Source organism: Clarias gariepinus, chromosome 1 (genome assembly GCF_024256425.1).
Source record: "Clarias gariepinus isolate MV-2021 ecotype Netherlands chromosome 1, CGAR_prim_01v2, whole genome shotgun sequence".
NCBI lineage: Eukaryota > Metazoa > Chordata > Actinopteri > Siluriformes > Clariidae > Clarias > Clarias gariepinus.
In genome coordinates, this window is record NC_071100.1 from 18,733,202 (window position 1) to 18,755,212 (window position 22,011).

Sequence of the window (22,011 nt, forward strand, 5' to 3'; positions counted from 1 at the left end):
GAGCAATGCACACTACTTGGGGTGGTTGATGTGTGCCTCAAGGCATTTTATATTTTTGACATTAACTATCCAAAGCAGTGTGCTTTTGTATAGGACTTTTTGTAATGTTGCTATGAAATAGCAAGGCCTACTTAAAAAGTCATAGACAGTGTATGTTAAAATGAGACCAGGGCTGGATGGTTTTGTTCCGCAGAAAAGATATCTAAAGTCACGGAGAGATCCTGCTCTGTTGAAGCTGCCTCAGCCTATTTGTGCAATTATTCCATTCTGCCCTTGTGAGTAATAGTATACAGTTATAATGATGTTGCTGTTGATTATCTGCTTTTGTGCTTTTGAAAAATAAATGTTGTTGTTTATTGTATATATGTATGGTTTGCAAAACTTAGAATTTTTTTTTTTTTTTTTTTTTTTTTTTTAATAGACCAGTATATAAAAGTAATTTAACTCTTTAATAGAAATGGGTAATTTTTTTTTTTTTTTTTTTTTTTTTTTTTTACAGATTCACTGTAAAACATAAAAATAATAATAACCTATTTGTGAGGTAGAATTACCTCAGCATTCCAGTTAAAATGAACTAACCCAGTAGAATTAACCCAGCATTATATTTAAATATGACCTAGCATTTGGGTTGAATATTTAACCCATCTTGCTGGGTTAAACAAATAAACCATTTTGCTGGGTTAAATTAACCCAGCATGTAGTTAGTCCAATATTTACCCAGCAGCTGGGTTAAAAACAACCCAAACTGGGTGTAGGCGATGAGTGAGTTAGTGTTAAAAGTGATTAACATACTGTATGTCATATATTAATAATAACAGTTAATTCTGTTCAACATGTTTGACCTTGTATACTTTATATACTTGCATACTTGGCAATGCACATTTAATGAATGATTAAAACTAATGATATAGTCTAGAATACTAAATATAAAATTTGGAAAATGATGTTTACAATTGCACATTAAAAACAAAATTATGAAAGATACAAAATATACAAAATATAATAAAAAATATTAATTATTATTAATGAATTATTAATAAAATCTCTTTACAGCATGTGTACAGACTTATATTTATTTTTATATTAAAATGATAAAATTACATTCTTTTGATTATTTGTTTTTCTTAATAATTACAAATACAGAATCATATAGTATTATTATTATTATAAAAATAACTGAACAAATATTTCAAATCATACCTAATAATAGATGCAATATCAGTCAATGACTTAAGATTATTGTTTAATGCAGTAAAAAAAAAAAGTATGGTAATTTAATGCGGGACTTTTGCTTTCTTTACAAACATAGTAGGTTAATACCATGTGTAAGTAAGCACACAAAAAAAAAAAACTACCCCTACTACTACTACTACTAATAATAATAATAATAATAATAATTATTATTATTATTATTATTACTTGAATGAATGTAAGAACGTACTTGTTGAAGGAACTCCTTAAGGGAATTTTTTAAAGTATTTTTGTATTTATTAATTTATTTATTGTAATTGAACACTGTCAGTTTATAAACTGTACTGATCTGGTAAATAAAAAAAAATGGCAATTTATTTTAAGATGTATAAAGCCAAGTTCTAGCCTTTTGTAAAACACAAGGGAAAATCCATATCCATATTAGAAGTTTGTACAATGTCTACATCTGAAGCAAGCAAAAATCAAGTTTTCCAAAAACTGCAACATGCCCTGTTATATATGTAATCACAATGTTCTTCGGCTGTTTTAACATTTCCTGTTTGGAGCCTTTAGACTTTCTTCACAGACCTACACATAAAGGACATTTTAAAATAATTTAGTTATCAGCGATATAAATATTATTAGGTGTCAGTTATCAAACATTTAGAAGAGTAATGTTTAAATATTTATGTTTGTTACACTGATTTTTCTGTGTGAGACCATGTACAAAGATTGATAATGGTCTTATTAAATACCAAGTACAATTATGAATTGAATCTGTGTTGAATATGTTGAATTTGTGTTTAAAAATAAAATAGTAATATGCACCATATTTAAATTGAACTTGTCTAAATTGTACTTTAACCAGCCACTAAAGATCCTCAGAGACATTTTGGTTAAACTTAAATGCTTGTATAATGTCCATATATACACAATTACTGGTTTAGACCATGCGAACATGGTAGTAGAAGATTATTCAAAATCTAATAACATGCATAACAGTCAGGTGGCTTTATTGTATTTATGTCTCACCTCAGAAATACAGTCTATTAATTGCCTTCATCTGTTTGCATATTTCAAGGTCTCTCTAAGAACATCCCCCATATTACTGAGTGCAGTATAAATATAATATTTTACAAAGCTGTGGTGTTGTCTGAAGAGACTGAGTATACAGTATGATTTAAGCTCATCTTACCTTTATCTGTGTTCTGCTTCAGGTCTGAATACACAACATCAGCTCCTTCACTGTTCTGTTCTAATGGGCAACAGTCACAGATTTAGTATTTGCTAACTAAATTCTTATCCTTTTAACATCTTAAACGTTTACAACTACAAAACATTTCAGTTTTAGTTACTGAATGTTTTTGAGCAGTTACTGAATACTGTGTGTTAAGATGAATTCCTGACAAATAATCAAAATCCTGACAAAAATAAATAAATAAATAAATAAATAAAAATTACAGTCTTTTTTTGTGTAATTGTAATGCTAAAGACTAATATTGCTGATCTACATTTCACCTAAATTTGGCTGTTATTCCTGTTATAAACAGGAACTGTTTTTCTTTTGAAAGTCTTTAATTTAAGGTTTATTAAAATAATATTTATATTCAGATCACATGTAGTTTACTAAATAAAAAAAAATCTTAAAATCAAGTGTTAGCTGTCTAATAAAGTGTAAGTGTTAGAAACTGCTAGACATTTTTACTTTTAAATAACTGTGGCTGTAAGGGACCACCACTAGAGGTCACTGTGGTCTATGTGTGTATGTAGGTTTTTAGTTTTGTTGGCAGACTTAGTTTCCTAGAAGGCGCCTCGGTCAGGTGATGCGGGTGCTCACCTGAACCGAGGAAGTTCATTAGATCTTCTATAAATAGCTAGTTATTCTGGGAAACTGGGTCGTGCATTGGTAGTTTATGTTTACTGGCACTATGTGGGCAGTTTTTTTTTGTTTAATTTGTATTTTGATTTAAGTTTTTGTTCAGTAAAAAAAGAAAGAAGGCTGATTCGGTCTCGTGATTTTTTGTAAGAACTGTTTGGTGTTTCTCTAGTGTAAGTGTAGCCCCTTGTATGTTTAGCCTTCACTATGTTTAGATTTCTGCATGTTTAGGACACTGTTTAGCCACTTGTATGTTTAGATTCCTGCATGTTTAGGACATAGTTTGTTTAGCTACTTGTGTGTTTAGGTCCCTGTATGTTTAGTTTCATGTAGGTCTAGCTATTCGTCTGTCTAGCCACATTAGAGCGTAGCCGCTAGGAGGTTTAGCTGCTAGCAGGTTTAGCCATCAGCGGAATTGGCCTCTAGTAGGAATTAGCCTCATGTGTGCTTAACCTTTGGTGTCTCCATTCCCATGGTAGGTCAGGAACTAACCTGGTTAGCCATTAACACCATTAGATATTAACCTGGTTGTGTGTACTATGTCAACCATAGTAACAATAACCAGTGTAGCTACTAACCCAAATAACCACTGACCCATTCAGTCTCTAGCCTCTCTGTGTCTCTAGCCTCGTCCTGTCTTGTCCCGTTTCAGCTCCATGCTTAATTTGTTTGAGCTCTTGGCCTCTTGTCTCGCCATAGAGCCTGTGTCTCATTTTGTAGAGCTAAGGGAGTCTATTTATGTATGTAAAAGAAACTAAAGAACCTTGTCATACTAAGAGTCTAGGTTAAGCTCTAGATTCTGGTGCTGAAAGTATGAGCCCATGGATTATTAGCTTGTTTCTTTCGTATTCCAAGTTTTGTCTTGTATTGTGTTAAAGACTCTTTGTTTGAAACAACCCTCTGCGCCTATGCCTGCCCTTTATGCCCACGGTGACAACCGCCAAAATACCACCCCATTCGTGACAGTGGCCAAGAACCATCTACCTTCAGTGATTGCTATTTACGCAACACTGCAGATGAAATTGCAGACTTTTTCCTTAGTATATCTTGTTTTAAAAATTATAACACTTAACCAAGTTACTATACTTATAGTTTCTATAACTAACTACATTAATTATATTAAACAAAACTTTTAAATAACATGCAGGGACTTTCTATTTACAAATATAGGAAATCAATATACATAAATCATATATTTAGACATTTTAATTGTCGATTGTGTGATATAATAAGAGGTTACCCTCTGCCTCGTTTTTGACATCAGGATTTCTCTACTATCCCTGAGAATCAGTTGTTGTACATTGTGACATTCATAGTATTTTTAAAGTAAATGTTAATTTTAGTTTGGTAATACAGTATCTCATATATCATAGGTTTCTCAAGTCATGCAGAAATCAATTTACATCAGCACCCAAAACAATTAAAAATAAAATTGTTTTCTACAATATTTTCAGCATTGTTTATTTTCTCTAGTGCCAACATGAGTGGATCATATTGGCTTCAACTACTGAATCATTTAGAGAATAAAATAAAGCTCTTATGTTGCCAAGTCTCTCCCTCATATTTATGCACAATATGACTGGACACATGGACTGTAGTCCTGATATCAGTATTTTCGTAGACATTATCACTGTTTAAACAGGAAAAGAAAAAAAAAAGTTCTTCGAGGAAAAGATTAAGTAATGATTATATTGCTAAGATATGGCCAGTGTGAGATTGGTTATTAGGAGTGGCTTGTAAAAAAAAAAAAAAAAAAGAGCCTATAATTTAAACATTTAATTGTTTATTGTGTGATGTACTGTGATAGGCCTAATTTTGACACCAGGATTTCTCTGCTATTCCTGAGAATAACTTAGTCAGAAATGTGGTTTTATAGTGCAAGAAATATGTACATGTTTCTATCACAACTAGAGTAACTAGTTTGGATAGTGTTTATTAAAGTACTTTAAAACAATGTTTCTTATTTCAGGAAGCAATGAATTTACATCAACACTCAAAACAATTAAAAACAAAAAATGTAAACTAGTTTTCTACAGTATTCTTACCATTCTGTTTGTTTTCTTTAATGCCAACATGTAAGAGGATTATACTGGTTCCAGCTATAGAATCATCTAGAAGAAAATTAGTTGGTTCAAAATCTTACTGTATGGTGTTATGTTGCAAAGTCAATCTCATATTTAGCCACAAAAATATACCTGTAGTCCCAATGTAGTATTTTCGTTGACATTACAAAAGAAACCCAAACAAGTTAAGTTTAGTGTTAATGCAAACTAACCTGCAGACTGACTGGTGCCCTGATTTACTGCAGACGAAATCTGATACTTTACACCTTTTTCAACAGATTACACCAGTGATACAAGATAAAACATTGCTGAATAAAAGTATTATATAAAATGATAAATGTCTATGGCTTATTGTTCTATGGTCAGATAGAGCTGATCATCAAACCTTTTTTCTTCCTGTAGCACAGCAGCAGGATCAGTAAGACCATTAAAATCACAAACATTAAGGCCAAACTCGGTCCTATAATTATACCAGACAATCCAGAAGCTGAAACTAGCAAAATAATTAAAACCACAATTAAACACTGCATAGTGAAGTTGTTACAAATTTAATTCAAGTAGAAAGACGTGGTTTCCTCACCTCTGACTGAAACCCAGCTTTTCGGTGACTCTCCTCTCTCTGGGTGTGTACAGTGGTAGAAACCTTCATCTGACTTTGAGATACTACTGATGGTCATCTCTCCTGTAGTCTGCTTCTGGAGAACTGAATCATCTTTATAGAAATCAGCACCAGAGTCTGAGATCTTTGTGTTGCGATATAAACAGCGTAGAGTCAGAGGATTTCCCTCAGTTACAGGATGGACAGGACTCTCCAGGATCACATCACCATCTGTAGGAAAGAAGAAAAAAAAAGACAATGAAAACACATTGTTTCAAATACAAGTATAAATGTAACATAAAGGACTCTATCTTTTTCATGTGACATTACTGTATATTCCTTCTGGAAATTATTCACAGGGCTTCACCCTTTCCACATTTATTTAAAAGATTTATTCCAAATTGGATTTAATTCTTTATTTCCTTACAACTCTACAAATAATACCACATAATGACAAAGTGAAAGAAGTTTGTTTGAAATCCTTGCAAATTTATTACAAATAAACAAAATTCACAATTGAAAAAAGAATTCACATGCACATAAGTCTTCACAGCCTTATTTATGATGTTCAAAATTGACCTCAGGTGCATCGTGTCTTAACTGTTAACACTATTTTTATTAGATGTTTTTAGAACTTGATTGGTGTTCACCTGTGGTAAATTCAGTTAATTGGACATGATTTAAAAAGGCACACACCTGTCTATATAATGTCCCACAGTTAACAGAGCTTGTCGGAGACAAACCAAGTCATGATGTCAAATGAATTGTCTGTAGACCACTGAGACAGGAGTGTATTGAGGCACAGATCTGGGAAAGGGTACCGAAAAATTTCTGCAGCATCAAACGTCCTGATTAGCACTGTGGCCTCCATCATCCCTTAATTGAAGAAGTTAGGAACCACCAGGACTCTTCCTAGAGCCAAACTGAGCAATCCATCTATCTATCTATGTATTTATTTTTTTGTGTTCCATTGTAAGGATTTCTTGATTTCAGGTACACTTCATCTACTCAGTTCTCCGCTCTGGATTTTATTCCACCGCCTGAGCTCAGGGACCATCAATAAACTACAAGAGTCAGTGTTCAGAGAGTAGTTCAAAGTTTATTGTGGAAGACAGAAGTGTATATATCAGAAGTGTGAAATAAAGAAATCTTTTGATTGTGTAAAGCTGCTTGACAATGTCAATTGTTAAAAGCGCTATACAAATAAAATTTAATTGAATATATAAGCACACAGAAAACACTAAAGGGGGGGTTGCAAGAGCAGTTACAACATTCCTTACAGCTAAGGAATGTGTTTGCTGATAGTGTAGCGTGTCAAGGTCATAGAAAGAAAACACTCTGTTCCCAAGAACACATAACATCATGAAACACACACTAAAATAAAATATTTCCCTACATCCATCCATGCTGTTAAGCACAAGCAGGTAATGAGTTTTCCTGGTTTTGTTGCATTGATTGTTTTTATGGGGCAGGTTGTGAAGAGACAAGAGCTTTTACCACTTAAGCAATTTAAAATAAAACCAAATGCTAACAAGCAGATTGAGAGGCTCAATGTTATTTGAGTGCATACTGTAGGGAGAGTAAACGAGAAGCTGAAATGTAACTGACAGAGAAAAAGAGGAATATTTATTGATAATTGAAGAGTTGCAAAAAGCCTTGCATGAAAATAAGGGTATCCATGAAGTGGTAAATATGGACCTATTTGTGACATAAATAAGACAAATGTCATATTAAGAGTAGGAGTAAAGTTATTTCTTTATTTTATTCTTTTTTTACTTTTCAAATGGCATCAATTCAACTTCCATCAATTCATTCCATTTCATTTCAATAAGGCAATACTGTTGAAATTTAATTACATTACATTTAAATGTATTTTCTAACTACTTTTCTGATTTTACTTTACTAAAGAATGCTCTTGGGTTGATTGTGGTAGCTACTGCAATAAGTCTAGATTGCTTTCCTCATTCAAGTCTAAGAGATTTTATTTTTCCTGAACTTTGTGTGTGTGTGTGTGTAGGCGAGAGGAGAAGGTGTGTATGTGAAGGCAAGAGGAGAAGGGATGTGTGTGAAGGGGCACGGTGTCCAATGACTCGAGCGCACACACATAATGGAATCAGTGCAGGCTGAAATAGAAAGAGATAAAATTGATCTTTAACCTCTCTAATGAGACTTTTCTTTTGTTATAATAAACAGTACACACGTGCTGTACACATACACACATAGAAACACACAAAAAAAAGATGCTTTACATGCACACACGTGGTCACAGTGCTATATTAAGCAGTACACGCGTGCATGGATGTTGATTATGCAAGTGAGGGATGCGCACTAAGATCGAGCAGGGGAGACGATTAACCACAATTCCGCAGTCTAAATTGCTTTCTTCATTTAAGTCTGAGTGATTTTATTTTTCCTGAAGGTTGTCTTAAACTTTGATTTTGAAAAGAACATATGCTTCCCAGTGTTGTCTAAAAGTGGCCCAATGCCTAACTCTCCTCCTTTCTCATCTGGGCTTTGGAAACAGATGGGACATAGGGTTAATTTCCATGGTCAAGAGCATAACAATGGCAACCCAGTGATGGCAGGGCTTAAATGCACTTGTCAAAAAACACAATACAAGCTATAAATATATTTTCCATATTAAAATGTTTGTCTAAAGGGATGTGTAAACAATAACAATTATGCAGTGTGATCCAGAGAGAAATACAACTAAAACCTACATGAGCTAAAAAGACTAATGTAACATAAATAATGGCATTTAGGAGTAGGTATAGGTCTGATTTTGTGAAGATAAAGTTAATAAAAGACTTACTGTGCACTGAAATGTAGAGAGAATTACTGTGTTCTCCAGATTCAGACTGACACCAGTAAACTCCAGTGTGTGATGTAGAGAGGGAGCTGATGTTACATGTAGATCTTAAAACTGATGAACAATTGAACAATGTGTCACTGTGTGTGTATCGTCTCACTGTCCATCCAGTAGAGTCTCTCTGGTCCTCACAGCTTAGTGAGAGAGAGTCAGCGGTAAAGTGTTGAGTTCTGCTAGGACTGATGATTAGAGACACTGGAGGAGATTCACCTGTTAATAAATTATATTTACAGTTATGGCAAAATTATATAATTTCTTTAAGGAAAAAAACCTAAAAGTAAAGAATTGTAGTAGGAACTAAAGGAGATAATACATTAGACAGAGCATATGAGGTTTGAGCAATGTTAATAAAGTTACTTCTGCACCACTTTACCCAATGCATCATGTAAACACCTCATTCATCAATCAATCAAATCAATCATTTTATTTACGTAGCACTTATTAACCACATCAATTTGAAAAAAACACTTTGCATAACAAATAGAGAAGATAAACAATAAGGAAAAAAAAACTGTTAAAATAAAAAAATCAACTCATACATGTAATAAATTAAAAAGTTAAAAAATGGAAAAAACAATGGATAAAACAGAATATTAAGAATATAGATTAACAATACAGTGGAACCATGGAACCTTGGATTGCAAGCATAATTCATTCTGGAAGCATGTTCGTATATCAAAACATTCATAAACCAAAGCAAAGTGCCCCATAAGAAATAATGAAAACTCAGATTTGTTCAACAGCCCCAAAAAAATTATATATAAAAAATTTACTTTATACAAAAATATAAAGTAAAAATAAAACAAATTGACCTGCATTTTACCTTTGAAAAAAGTACAAATAAATCCCGACAAATAAGTGTTTCCATTAGTGTTTGTGCTGTGTATGTGTGTCTGCGCATGTATGTGCTCTGCATGTGTGTGTGTCGTCATACACAGTAACCTTTCCTTCTCTCTTATTGATGCAGGAAGACTTTCATATACACACACACACACAAATGGAAACACTGCCTCAAAGGGAAAATTAACAAAAAACATCTCTGACACTCGAGTGCTTACACACACTAATGGAATCACTCCTGTAAGTTAAAAATAAAACAAATTAACCCACACTTTACCTTTGTAAAGAACTGTGACAGAGCAGTGTCTCCGTTAGAGTGTGTGTGTGTGTGTGTGTGTGAAGGAGAAAAGGGGAGGGGTCTGTGTGTAGGCAAGAGGAGGGGTGTGTGTCAAGGCGAGAGGAGGAGGGGTGTGTGTGAAGGCGAGAGGAGGAGGGGTGTGTGTGAAGGCAAGAGGAGGAGGGGTGTGTGTGAAGGCAAGAGGAGGAGGGGTGTGTGTGAAGGGGCACGGTGTCAAATGATGGACAATGGAATCCTGAACTGAAATAGAGAGAGAGAGAGAGAAAGTGGATGTTAATTAGACAAGTGAGAGACGCACACTAAGACTGAGCAGGAGAGATGATTACCCACAATTCCACAGCACAAGAGAGAGAGAAAAACATTGGCTCAGGTGTAATCACGTGATGCTTGACATCAAAACACAAAGCACATGTGTGATACATGGTACTTGGTACTCAAAAACCAAGACTTGCTCGATTTTCAAGTCAAAATCCTTAAAAATCTTTGCTCGTCTTGCGGAACACCGAATTACTCGCAATCCAAGGTCCCACTGTATATAGAATTTATAGAATATAGATAAACATTGAATAAAAACAAAATGTTAAGAAATGAAAACAGAATATTAAGAATAGAAATTTATAAGGATATAATAGAATATTATCATAAATAAAAGTAAATATAACTAATATTAACTAAACCTCAGTGTATATAAGTGTGTTTTTAATATAAATTTAAAAAACGCCAAATATTAATAAGTTCCATAGTTTGGGAGCAGCAACAACAAATGCCCAATCGCCAAACTGTTTGCATCTAGATTTTGGCACTTCCAGCAGAAGTTGACCAGATTAATTGGAGTGCTGTGCCAAGGTTACTAGGTATAACAAGACCTGATAAATAAAATATAGCAAGGCCTTGTAGGGTTTTAAAAACAAACATCAATGATTTAAAAATCGTTTATAAAATGTTCCGGAAGCCCGTGGAGAGAATAGAGGATGGGAGTTACTGTATGTGATCATGTTTGGAAGTATTGGTTAAGAGATAAGCAACAGTGTTTTGTACTGATTGAAGGCGAGGGGAAGGACTGATTAACACCAACATAAAGTGCATTGCAGTAATCCAACTTGCAACTGATAAAAGCATGTATAACCTTTCATGGTCGCTGTGTGACAGAAAAGGCTTCACTTTAGAAAAAGCTTTAACTACAGAATTAATATGTTTATTATTATTATTTATTGTTTATTAAATTTAAAGCTGCTGTCGAAAATAACCCCAAGTTTTCTAACAGTGGGATTCAGGTATTTATTCCCAATCCGTTATTGTGTGAGTGTTTGTGTGTGTGTGTGTGAGAAAGTCGTCTTACAAGCCCCGCCTCTGATACCCCGCTCCCCTCTGTTATTCCTGCTGTTATATCCCACCAAAACCTGTGCGGTTTGACTATGCGAGGACCGACACTCGGAAAGATGAAAACATAATCACAGCGCAAAAAACTTGCGGCTAATGCACAAAACCATGTAGGTGAGATAGGGGTATTAGTAGTTAACATATTATGGGCCAAACTTCACTGAGTAATGATGGTAGAATAATTTTAAAGGTCTTGACTTAAACAACATTCATGAGAAATCACAAAGGAGTTTTCATTTTCTGCAATGGAAAAGTACTCAAACTACTTACTTTTATCAGAAAGTACCACTGTAATGTAACTGATTAGTAATTTTGTATTGTAATTAGTTACTTTAAAAACTAACGTCCCCCAACACTGATACAGTAGGTACATATTAGCCAAGTAAAAACTTGATCTGATCGAGTCTCATTTGTTGCAATAAATACTAATATGTGCAGAAAGAATCTGAATATTTGCCACATGTTAGGGTAACATTGGGTGAAGTGATCAGTTTCAGGTGAGAAACTTTGCTTCCATTTGTGATTGGTCTCTTGAGTGGTTGAACTCTCTCCCACCAGCCTTTACTTCAGACTTTCTTTACTTGACCCTTAACTTTTTTTTTACTTGACCTTTTATACATAGGATTTAAGCAATCATAGATGAGACTGAAAACAATCAATTCCTGTAAACAATCATAGAGCAGAAGGTGGATTTTTTTTTTTTTTTTTAGAAAAACCAGGAGGCCTAACCTAACCTCAAATTTACAGGTATTTTCTTTTCTTCACTCTTCATCCACTGGTATTTGTTCTCTGTATGTGTATATAATATGACTTCCAGTGTGTTACTGGAAAACACTACTATTCTCTCCAATGCAGTCTCTTACTCACCAGTAACATTTATCCAGATTGCATCACTGTAGTGTGTGTAGTGGACTGGGTTTCCTCTTCCAGCTCTGCATCTGTACTGACCTCCATCAGAGACACTAACTGATCGGATGAAGTAGTGAAATATTTCAGTCTCCGTCTCATTACTCTCCATGTCTTTATTCCAGTAAAACTTCCATCCAGTAGACTGCAGCTTCAGTGTACAGGTCAGAGTCACTGAGTTTCCTGCCAGTGCAGCTCTTTTAAGGTCTGATGTGAGCTCAGGTTTCGGCATTTCTATTACAAATGAGACACCCAGTTCAAGATAAATGTAAACATTATGTTTCTGAACTAATCAGCTCCACAGAATGACAAAAAAAAAACAAAAAAAACTCCGTGATGAATTGGTCTCAGCTAAACAATAAGGCGAGATTTTTTTTTTTTCCCTTTTATTAAAGTACTTTATCTGAGTAGTATGGTAAATTAAAACCAGAAACAATTCCTGAAGAAATTGTAAAGTATACGGGGTCAATGCAGGAATGCACAGACTTTTCAGAGCAAAACAGTGAAAACCACTCAGTCCTAAGATAAGCTTCTAGGATATGAGCCTAAACCCTGGCTGAGAGTGGAGGGGGCATGGATAAGCCTAGTTCCCACTCTCCCCCTGCTTAGTGCATGCACACACACACAACCACACAGACAATATAGCAGATTGTTTGCATTTACTTTACTGTCTTTTTCTCTCCACTGATTCTGACAGCTCGGAAACCGTTCCATCTAAAGCTTAATTGTTTTCATTTTATTCTTTATTAAGGTGAAATTTGGGGAAACTTGTGAGCGTCAGCATTCAATGCATTTCAGTGGACAAGGGTTTGGCACAGGGCCCAATCAAATCCTCAATTTATTGAAACTTGGAAAAATTATAATTAAAAAAAAATCTGTTGGTCCGATTCTTTACATTTAGTCAATTAATTGAGTTTTGGCAGACATGATAATGGCAATAACAATAGTTCCCAAGTACTAATAAAAAAAAAAAAAACATCTCAAAGATTAGACCAATAGCACATCCCCACATGATGTGATCCTTCTTGTGGTGTGGTTTATTATATGTATGATTATCCTTCCTTTTCTCTCTTTAAAAACAAAAGTAGAATGTTTTTTTTTTACCCCAGAATCTTCCTTGCTAAGCTTAAAATTTCATTACAGTGAGTTAATAATTGAGCCTGTAGCGAGTGTGGATGAGACAGGCTTCTTGTCAGGGTTCGAGTTTCTAACATACTGTGTGTTCATGATACAAATGTATAAACCCACCTTATCTATACTAAAAGCATGGTTAAAGCACTTTTATACAAAATACAGCTTTATATTTTTCACTTTTAATGGAAAAGACATTATATGTATAATAAAACACTTACCTGATACAGTCAGTGTAACAGCAGCACTGGTCTGTGTGTATTTTGGGTCTGATGACTTTGTTCCTTTACATGTATAATCACCTTTATTAGACTCTTTAACATCAGTGATTGTGTGTGTTTTCTCTCCTGCAGCATCACTGAGTTCTTTATTATCTCTATACCAGTGGTACTGCCAGGATCCTCCAGTCTGTATCTCACATGTGAGAGTGACGCTTTCTCCAATGAACACACTCTCAGCTGGCTGAAAAGTCACTATAGACTTTGATCTCTCTAGACAAAATAGCAAAACAATTGTATTTTAAATTATATTTTTTCTTATATTTTTTACCCATTTTCTCCCTAATTTAGTCATATCCAATTCCTCCCAGTCACTAGGGGGCTCCCACTCAGTCAGCAGGGCTGTAGATTATCACGCGTTTCCTTCAAACCACGTGACGTCACAGACTGCATCTTTTCGAACTGCTTGCTTATGCACCGTTGAGGGCGTAACACACTTGGAGGACAGTGCTATCTGCTCCTTCCTCTTGCATAAGCTCACAAATGCCCGACTGGCCGTAGAGCTGTAATTATTGTCTGAGCACTAAGTGCCTCTCTCGCCAATTCGCTCTCTCTAGACCTGGGGATCGACCCAGCAAGCACTTTACCACTGCGCCACTCGGGGGCCAGCAAAAAAACAAACAGAGAAACAATGAAATATATATTTACGTTCTAAATATATAATTAATATTCGAATATAATTAGATTATGTCCTTAAAACTTAATAAAAAAAAAACAATTATGTTTTCACTGCCTCCTAATTTTAAATTTGTCGCAGTGTTGCTAGATGTACGATCAATAATTGTAAAAATCCTTAAATGTACCATAATTTCATTCCATAGTTTTTGGTGTCAGTTTAACTGTGTGGCTCTCATCTGGAATCAGTCTGGCCAAGGCCTGATTATCATCAATCAGGAGCCAATTAAAAAAAAAAAAAAAAAAAACACAAAACAAATTTTGTGATTTGTCAAATTTTCTGTCCATCACTTAATATTCATGTTTGTGGCTGCTGATTGACCAAAAGTACAAGTGGGCACCATGACACAGCAGCATATCAGAACGTAGAGGAACAGTTTCTGCATGTGAGATGTGAAAAATTCTACATTTTAAATTTTAAAGTAGTGAGGTCTAAATGTCAGAGTTTGACTTAAAAAAGAAAGCAGTTACAAGTGTAAGAACTTTGTGATAAGAAAATATTAATAAAGACTCAAAAATAACATGCTTCTTTAAAAGAGTAAGTGATAATGAATGAGAGTCAGGGTCCTTCAGACAGGAGGACCAAGACCAAAAAAATTGCGATTGCTTTGATTTGTCATTTATATTAAGTAATTAGTAGTGTTTCTGCAGAAAGGTACATTACTGGTAATTCAGAGTGGAAAGACACTTTCACACATCTTGGCTCTATAATCACTTAGTCAAATTACGCTTGTGCTTTATACATGTAAGTATTTGAGTGAGTGTGTGTGGGTGTGTGTGTGTTTGCATGTTATTAATAGCGATTAGTCTAACTTGTTTGTTTATGCTCAATAGGCTTAAGTGATTTAATAATCTGTTGATATAAGTAAGATATTGCTGTGTTTTCTGGCTCAGAGAGGGACAAGTCACTGGTGTGTATCCTGAGAGAAACTAATACATTAACACTGTAGATATATTCAAAGCTGTTACAAATTATCATTTTGAGACTCTAGAGGATGTTAGAAATAAGGAGAAATCATGACGTACCTCTAATCGTAATTGTGACTGAATCACTGAACTCTGACTCGTAGTTTCCCCTGAGTGCTTTACAGTAGTACTTTATTTGTCCTTCATTAGAGACTGTCACACTGAGTGTGTTGTTGTCTCGGGCTTTAGGAGACAGGGGATTTTCTTTGTACCAGAGAAAAGTCCATCCAGTAGACTGCAGATCACAGCTCAGAGTAACTCTGTCTCCAGTGTAGATGGAGCTCTGAGGATTCACTCTCACAGTTGGTTTAGGTTTTTCTATTGATATGAAGATGATGAAATTTACCTTTACAACATAAACAGTAGTTTTATTTTTGTGTGTAATTAAACATTTTGTTTATTTTAAAGCTTACATGGATATAATGTTTATATGCAGTACCTAATGCAGTGGTTCTCAAACATTTTCTGGCATTCCCCACTTAAGGGGATGGGAGAATACTTAAGCCCTACTTGTCAACAAAATGATACCGAAATCAGCCAAGTTTAATATTTATTGAAATATAAATTTCTAAACCAATAAGATCAAATAACACCAAGTTCAAAACAGATAAAATACACGTGCAATTGTTATAACAAGCTTACTTCGTCACTTATCTAGAGCTTTTTTTAAATGAAGTTGAGTGGCTTATTAACGTGACTGGGGTGTGTTGTCTCTAAGTGTCTTCCTACTTTGTTGGGTCTCATGCTGTCTGCTGCCAGCGGTTTAAGACACAAAACACACACAGGTCTCTCCTCTGCCACACCATCCCCACCATGAATCCTAGCGCAACATAGGCTTCATCATGTTTTCCTTTTGGCTGGCTTTTTGGTTGATTAGGCTGATAGTGCTGAATCACCTGCTTTTTTGTGGTCCATGTAACAAATTTATCCATTGACGTTATTATGCTCACTACATACAGTACGCTACTGACCCGGTTTGTGTCCGCGGTAAAGTTAGTGTGATATTTGCATCTCCGAATTCAATAGCTGCGTAAATAAACCCGCAAATAAGATACCCACATATATTTCCTCCCTACATTGTCTTTAAGCTACATCCGCCTTAAATTATACATGTTTAAAAGCATAAACACCATTATTCTCTACAGCACAACAAATGATTTAGGGATCATCACAAAATGACGCACACCAACAAAAAGCGTAGAACGATATTGATCTTCCCTTCTGTTTAGCGCCTAAAGGATCAAAAAGCAACTTTGTTGCCACACCGGAAACTAGAAATGCCAGACTAGTACTGCCTGATAAAATATAAATTTTTTACAAAAATACATAAACATTAGCATACACATTGGAATAAATGAAATGACATATATAATACCGAATGTTTCCTTATATACTCAGCAAAAAAAGAAACGTCTCTTTTTCAGGACTGTGTATTTCAACAATAATGTTGTAAAAATCCAAATAACTTTACAGATCTTCATTGTAAAGGGTTTAAACAATGTTTTCCATTGTAAACAATGTTTACCAATTGAACATGTTCAATTAACCATAATCAATTAATTAACATGCACCTGTGGAATGGTCGTTAAGACCTTAACAGCTTACAGAAAGTAGGCATTTAAGGTCACAGTTCTAAAAACGCAGGACACTAAAGAGACTTGTCTACCGACTGTGAAAAACACCCAAAGAAAGATGCCCAGGGTTTCTGCTCATCTGTGTGAACGTGCATTAGGCATGCTGCAGGGAGGCATGAGGACTACTGATGTGGCTAGGGCAATAAATCGCCATGTCCGCACTGTGAGGCGCCTAAGACGGCGCTACAGGGAGACAGGAAGGACAGCTGATCATCCTCGCAGTGGAAGACCACGTGTAACAACACCTGCACAGGATCGGTACATCCGAATATCACACCTGCGTGACAGGTACAGGATGGCCACAACAACTGCCCGAGACACACCAGGAACACACAATCCCTCCATCAGTGCTCAGACTGTCCGCAATAGGCAGTCCATGAGGAGGAGATGCACTGCAGTACTTCAAGCAGTTGGTGGCCACACCAGATACTGACTGGTACTTTTGATTTTGAGCCTCCCTTCATTCAGGGACACATTTTGAAACATTTTTAGTTTATGTCTTATGGTGTTGACTCTTTTAGTGATTATACAAATATTTACACATTAAGTTTACTGAAAGTAAAAACAGTTGAAAGTCAAAGGACGTTTCTTTTTTTGCTGAGTATATATTGTTCCTCTGCAATTAACATGCCGACGTTAAACCGTTATTGTTGCACTATGGTTCCACTTTTTCTCTGATGTTATTTTAATTTACTTGTATTAATGATCCATTTCTTTGTGTGTCATTATTTAGTTTCGAGTGTCCGATAAAGAAAATAAAGATTAAATAAATTAATAAAGAAAAGGATGAATTAGAATGGGTACTTTCCTATTATTTTCCACTAATTCCCTCCCGTTTATTGCGCCCCACCTGTCATGTCTGTAATCCCCACTAGTGGGGCGCGCCCTACACTTTGAGAACCACGGACCTAATGAAACATAATGTACATTGCCCACAAAATGAAACTAATGTATGAACTGAAGTGTAAAGGTTACTGCATTCCCCCTGTGAATCTGCTTTTGTATGAGATGTTTAATTAATAATGTCTCAAATATTAAACTGTGCTGTACACATCAGTGTCTATTTTAAATAAATGATTTGGTTATTTAAATCTATACTGTGAAAGTCCAGCAGTGAAACTTTAGAAAAAGAATCTTTTGAAAACTTTTGAAAATGTATTAGTAATATTTGTTACATCCCTAGGGATGTATGCATATTAATATTCATTTGGGGTGTTGTTTTTTCCCGCCCTTTGGGTGTGGCTGTCTGGTTCCTGTGCTGTGCTCTCTCACTCTCTCTGCTTGCTTGGCAGTTAAATGCTCCCAGGTGATGCCAATCAGAGGGTGGCTACAGACGGTGCTGCTACAAAAGATTAGTGCACGCATTCCCGAAGAGAAGGTCACTTCTCCCCTGCTCCAGAATTGTGTTAGGGGGCCTGCTATCAGATAATTGTTGTTGTGGTGCAAGTATTAATGATTATAGATAATGGTTCAGTGAGTAGGTTGTATGTTTATTTTCTCTAGTTGGTGCAACCTACTTTAATATATATTTTCTTTGTTAGAGGTACTAAGAGGTATTGTAACTTTTTTTTAATTTTTGTTATAGTTAAATGGGAAGCCGTAGGGAGAGGGTGCCCTTTTATTTTGTTTAACCCATGTTTATCCATGTTGTTCAGTTAGTAAGGAAGTGGAGGAAAGCCTTTGTTGATTATTTCTTTTATTTTACTCGGTTAGGTCATTTAGTATTCCCTTAAACAGCTACAGTAAAGTGTGTTTTGTTTGTTTTGTTGGCCTTGACCCTCTCCTGAAATCATTTATTGCTCCCATGTTTTAGTACCCATAAATAAACCCTTGCTTAATTATCAAAAAGTGTTGTTGCATTTCTGGGGCAGTGGACTGAAGTCATCCTTCCACATTTTTGTTAATTTCTTCCTTATAAGTTTTTATTTCGTTTGTTACCCTGACTCCCACCCCTGGACGTAAGGGAGAGGGATGTAACACACACACACTCACCTGATACAGAGAGTGTAACAGCATCACTGATCTGTGAGAGCTGAGAGTCTCTCCTCCTCCCTCTGCAGGTGTATTTACCCCTGTCAGAGTCTCCAACTGAGCTGATGATCAACTCCTGTGTTGTGCTGTGTGTGTTATTCATGGTATTATTCTTATACCAGCTGTATGTCCATACACTGTCTCCTCCTGTCTGTATGTCACACCTGAAAGTCACTCTCTCTTCTCTGTACACTTGTGTATAAGGTTTTATAATCACCACAGGTTTTGGACTCTCTGTAAGGAAAAAAAAAAAAATACACAATTTCGTATGAAGTCATCACTTATTTAAACATTCAGAGTGTAGACAGCATATCTGCTCAAATGTAAATGGTTAAGCTCTGTTAACAGTCACTACTGATGAAGCAAATGTACATCACAATTTTAAATACAGACTCAACATGGTCAGCTTTAGATTGTATTTGCCCTCGTTTCCCAACCTATACTTGTCTTTGCTGCCGGTGTCCCACTGCACACTGACCCAGTCATACTCCTTAAGCTCACTGGCTTCACCCTTGACTTCTTTACTTGACCTTTTATACATAGGATTTAAGCAATCATAGCTAAGACTGAATACTTGTAACCAATCACATAGAAGAATATGTATTTATTTATTTATTTATTTTAAATTAAAGTAGGCCTAAGTTAACCTCAAATTTGAAGATTTTTTTTTTAATACTATTTTTTAAATGTCTTTACTGGTTTGCACTTTAGCATTATACTGGATTAGATTATTTGTTTTCTGTATGTGTATATAATACTAGATGTGCCCACAACTTCCTTCTTGAGGAATTTAATTGCACACTCATAAGAGTGTAGTAAAAAAAAATGCACAGTGCCACCTATTGGATTTTGAGATGAACTAATTATTTTTTAAGGTAGTCTTTTTATGATATGAGGTTGTTTAAATTTTTATCTCAAAGTAACATATCTCTCTTTCCACTGACCAATTGTAATGAAACAATGATAATAGTTTACTTCAATCTCAATAGACCTGTGAAAACCCTATTAAAATTTGTTCAGTAAGTTTTACATGACGCATGCACAAACAGACAAACAGGCGAAAAAATCCAAAAACCATCTAGATGTGTTTTATTACTTATCTTACATTCGCCAAATATTTTTTCCGCAAATACCTACAATGTGGAGACACACCAACTTTACAGTTTTATTAAATGTATAGATGTATAAATAACTTCCAGTGTGTTACTGCAAAACTTTACTGTTTTTGTCCAGCACAGTCTCTTACTCACCAGTAACATTTACCCAGAGTGCATCACTGTAGTGTGTGTAGTAGACTGGGTTTCCTCTTCCAGCTCTGCACCTGTACTGACCTCCATCAGAGACACTAACTGATCTGATGGTGTAGGAATGTGTTTTAGTTTCAGTCTCAGTGCTCTGTGTGGGTGTGATCCAGTAAAACTTCCACCCATTAGACTGCAGCTTCAGTGTACAGGTCAGAGTCACTAGGTTTCCTGTCAGTGCAGCTCCTTTGCGTTCTGATGTGAGTTCAGGTTTGAGTTTTTCTGTTAGAAATGAGAAACCCAGTTCAAGAAAAATGTAATCATTATATTACTGCACTAATCAGCTCTACAGAATGAAAAAAAAAAAATCACTCTGTGACATATATCACTTGTGAATTGCAGGGTCAATGTAGGAGTGCACAGCCTTTTCTGAACAAATGGTGAAAACAATTCAGTCCTAAAAGAAGCCACTAAATATTAGCCTAAACCCTGGCTTTGTCTTAACTGAGAGTGAGTAATGGAGGGTGCATGGTTTAGCCTACTTCCCATAGTAATTTTAAATCTCCCCCTGATTAGTGCACGCACACACACAGCCACACAGACAACTTAACCAAATTTCTTGCATTTACTTTACTTGTATTTTCTTTCTGCTGATTCTGATGGCTCAAAACCCGTTTCACATAAAGCTCAGATGTTTTTATTTTGTGAGCAAGGAGGGTATCTTGCTTCATGTCAAGTTTGGTGTGTGTTGTCAGAAAATGGTGTCTGGAAGTGGACAGAAATCAACTTTATCGGGAGGATTTTATTGAAAATTGTCCATCGGAGAGAGATTTTGATGCAGGTCAGCGAAGAAGGGTTTGGCAGAAGTCCAATCAAGTCCTTAAGCTGTCTATGACTACTAGAAAAAATGGAATTTTAGGAAAACTGTTGGTCTGATTCTTTACATTCAGTTAATTAATTGTGTTTTGGAAGACATGATTATAGCAATGACAAAAGTACCATAGTAATAATCATGGCTACATTCATTTGCTAAAAAAAAAAAAAAAAACATCTCAAAGATTAGACCAATAAGTAGCACATCCCAACATGCTGTGATTTTTCTATTCATCAATATTGTCTGGTTTATTATATGCATATGATTATCCTTTCATTTCTCTCTTAGTAAATATTATTACAGTTTAAAAACAAAAGTCTAATGATTTTTTTTACCCCAGAATCTTCCTTGTTAAGCCTAAAGTTTCATTACAGTGAGTTAATAATTGAGCCTTTAGCTCATGTATGCTATGTTTATGAGACTGGCTTCTTGTCAGTATTAGAGTTTCTAACATACTATTAGCTCATCAAACAAATGTATATACCCACATTATCTGTTTACTAAAAGCATGTTTAAATCAATTTCATACAAAATATAGCTCTATATTTTTCACTATTAATGTAATAGACATTATGTGAATTAAAACACCCTCACCTGATACAGTCAGTGTAACAGCAGCACTGGTCTGTGTGTATTTTGGGTCTGATGACTTTGTTCCTTTACATGTATAATCACCTTTATTAGACTCTTTAACATCAGTGATTGTATATGTTTTCTCTCCTGCAGCATCACTGAGTTCTGTATTATCTCTATACCAGTGGTACTGCCAGGATCCTCCAGTCTGTATCTCACATGTGAGAGTGACGCTTTCCCCAATGAACACACTCTCAGGTGGCTGGACTTTCACTACCGACTTTGGTCTCTCTAGAGAAAACAGCAAAAATAATAAAAAATAATTTTAAAAACAATGAAAAATATTATAGAATTACACAATTACAATATATCTTTAAAACTTACTAAAACAATCAAATCATTAAGTTTTTGATTGTCTCCTAGTTTTAAATCTATAGCAGTGTTGCTAGATTTACGATAATATCTGTCTCTATATGATGTAGAATCAATAATTGTAAAAATCCCTAAATGTACGATAATTCCATGCCATAATTTTTGGTCGCATCGTTTAATAGTGTGGCTCTGATCTGGAATCAGTCTGGCCAGGG

General features: G+C 35.2%; 1 protein-coding gene across 3 annotated transcripts in view; it reads right to left on the bottom strand.

Moving 5' to 3' along the window:
- Positions 1 to 607: 607 nt before the first annotated feature.
- Positions 608 to 22,011, bottom strand: part of LOC128530098 (titin-like) — an 87,636-nt gene continuing 66,232 nt past the window's right edge. The window contains exons 29-41 of one of the 3 annotated variants that reach the window (XM_053503829.1): positions 21,446 to 21,715; positions 19,987 to 20,259; positions 18,698 to 18,970; positions 15,132 to 15,389; positions 13,374 to 13,643; positions 11,983 to 12,255; positions 8,541 to 8,807; positions 5,711 to 5,959; positions 5,516 to 5,623; positions 5,343 to 5,396; positions 5,113 to 5,178; positions 2,387 to 2,446; positions 608 to 1,779 (exon numbers count right to left, since the gene is read on the bottom strand). In XM_053503829.1, coding sequence (XP_053359804.1) covers positions 1,772 to 1,779; positions 2,387 to 2,446; positions 5,113 to 5,178; positions 5,343 to 5,396; positions 5,516 to 5,623; positions 5,711 to 5,959; positions 8,541 to 8,807; positions 11,983 to 12,255; positions 13,374 to 13,643; positions 15,132 to 15,389; positions 18,698 to 18,970; positions 19,987 to 20,259; positions 21,446 to 21,715 — 2,429 coding nt within the window. In that variant the 3' untranslated portion in view covers positions 608 to 1,771. Of the gene's footprint in view, positions 1,780 to 2,386; positions 2,447 to 5,112; positions 5,179 to 5,342; positions 5,397 to 5,515; positions 5,624 to 5,710; positions 5,960 to 8,540; positions 8,808 to 11,982; positions 12,256 to 13,373; positions 13,644 to 15,131; positions 15,418 to 18,697; positions 18,971 to 19,986; positions 20,260 to 21,445; positions 21,716 to 22,011 lie in introns of those variants that run through there. The other 2 variants (XM_053503822.1, XM_053503836.1) reach the window with 2 other exon arrangements.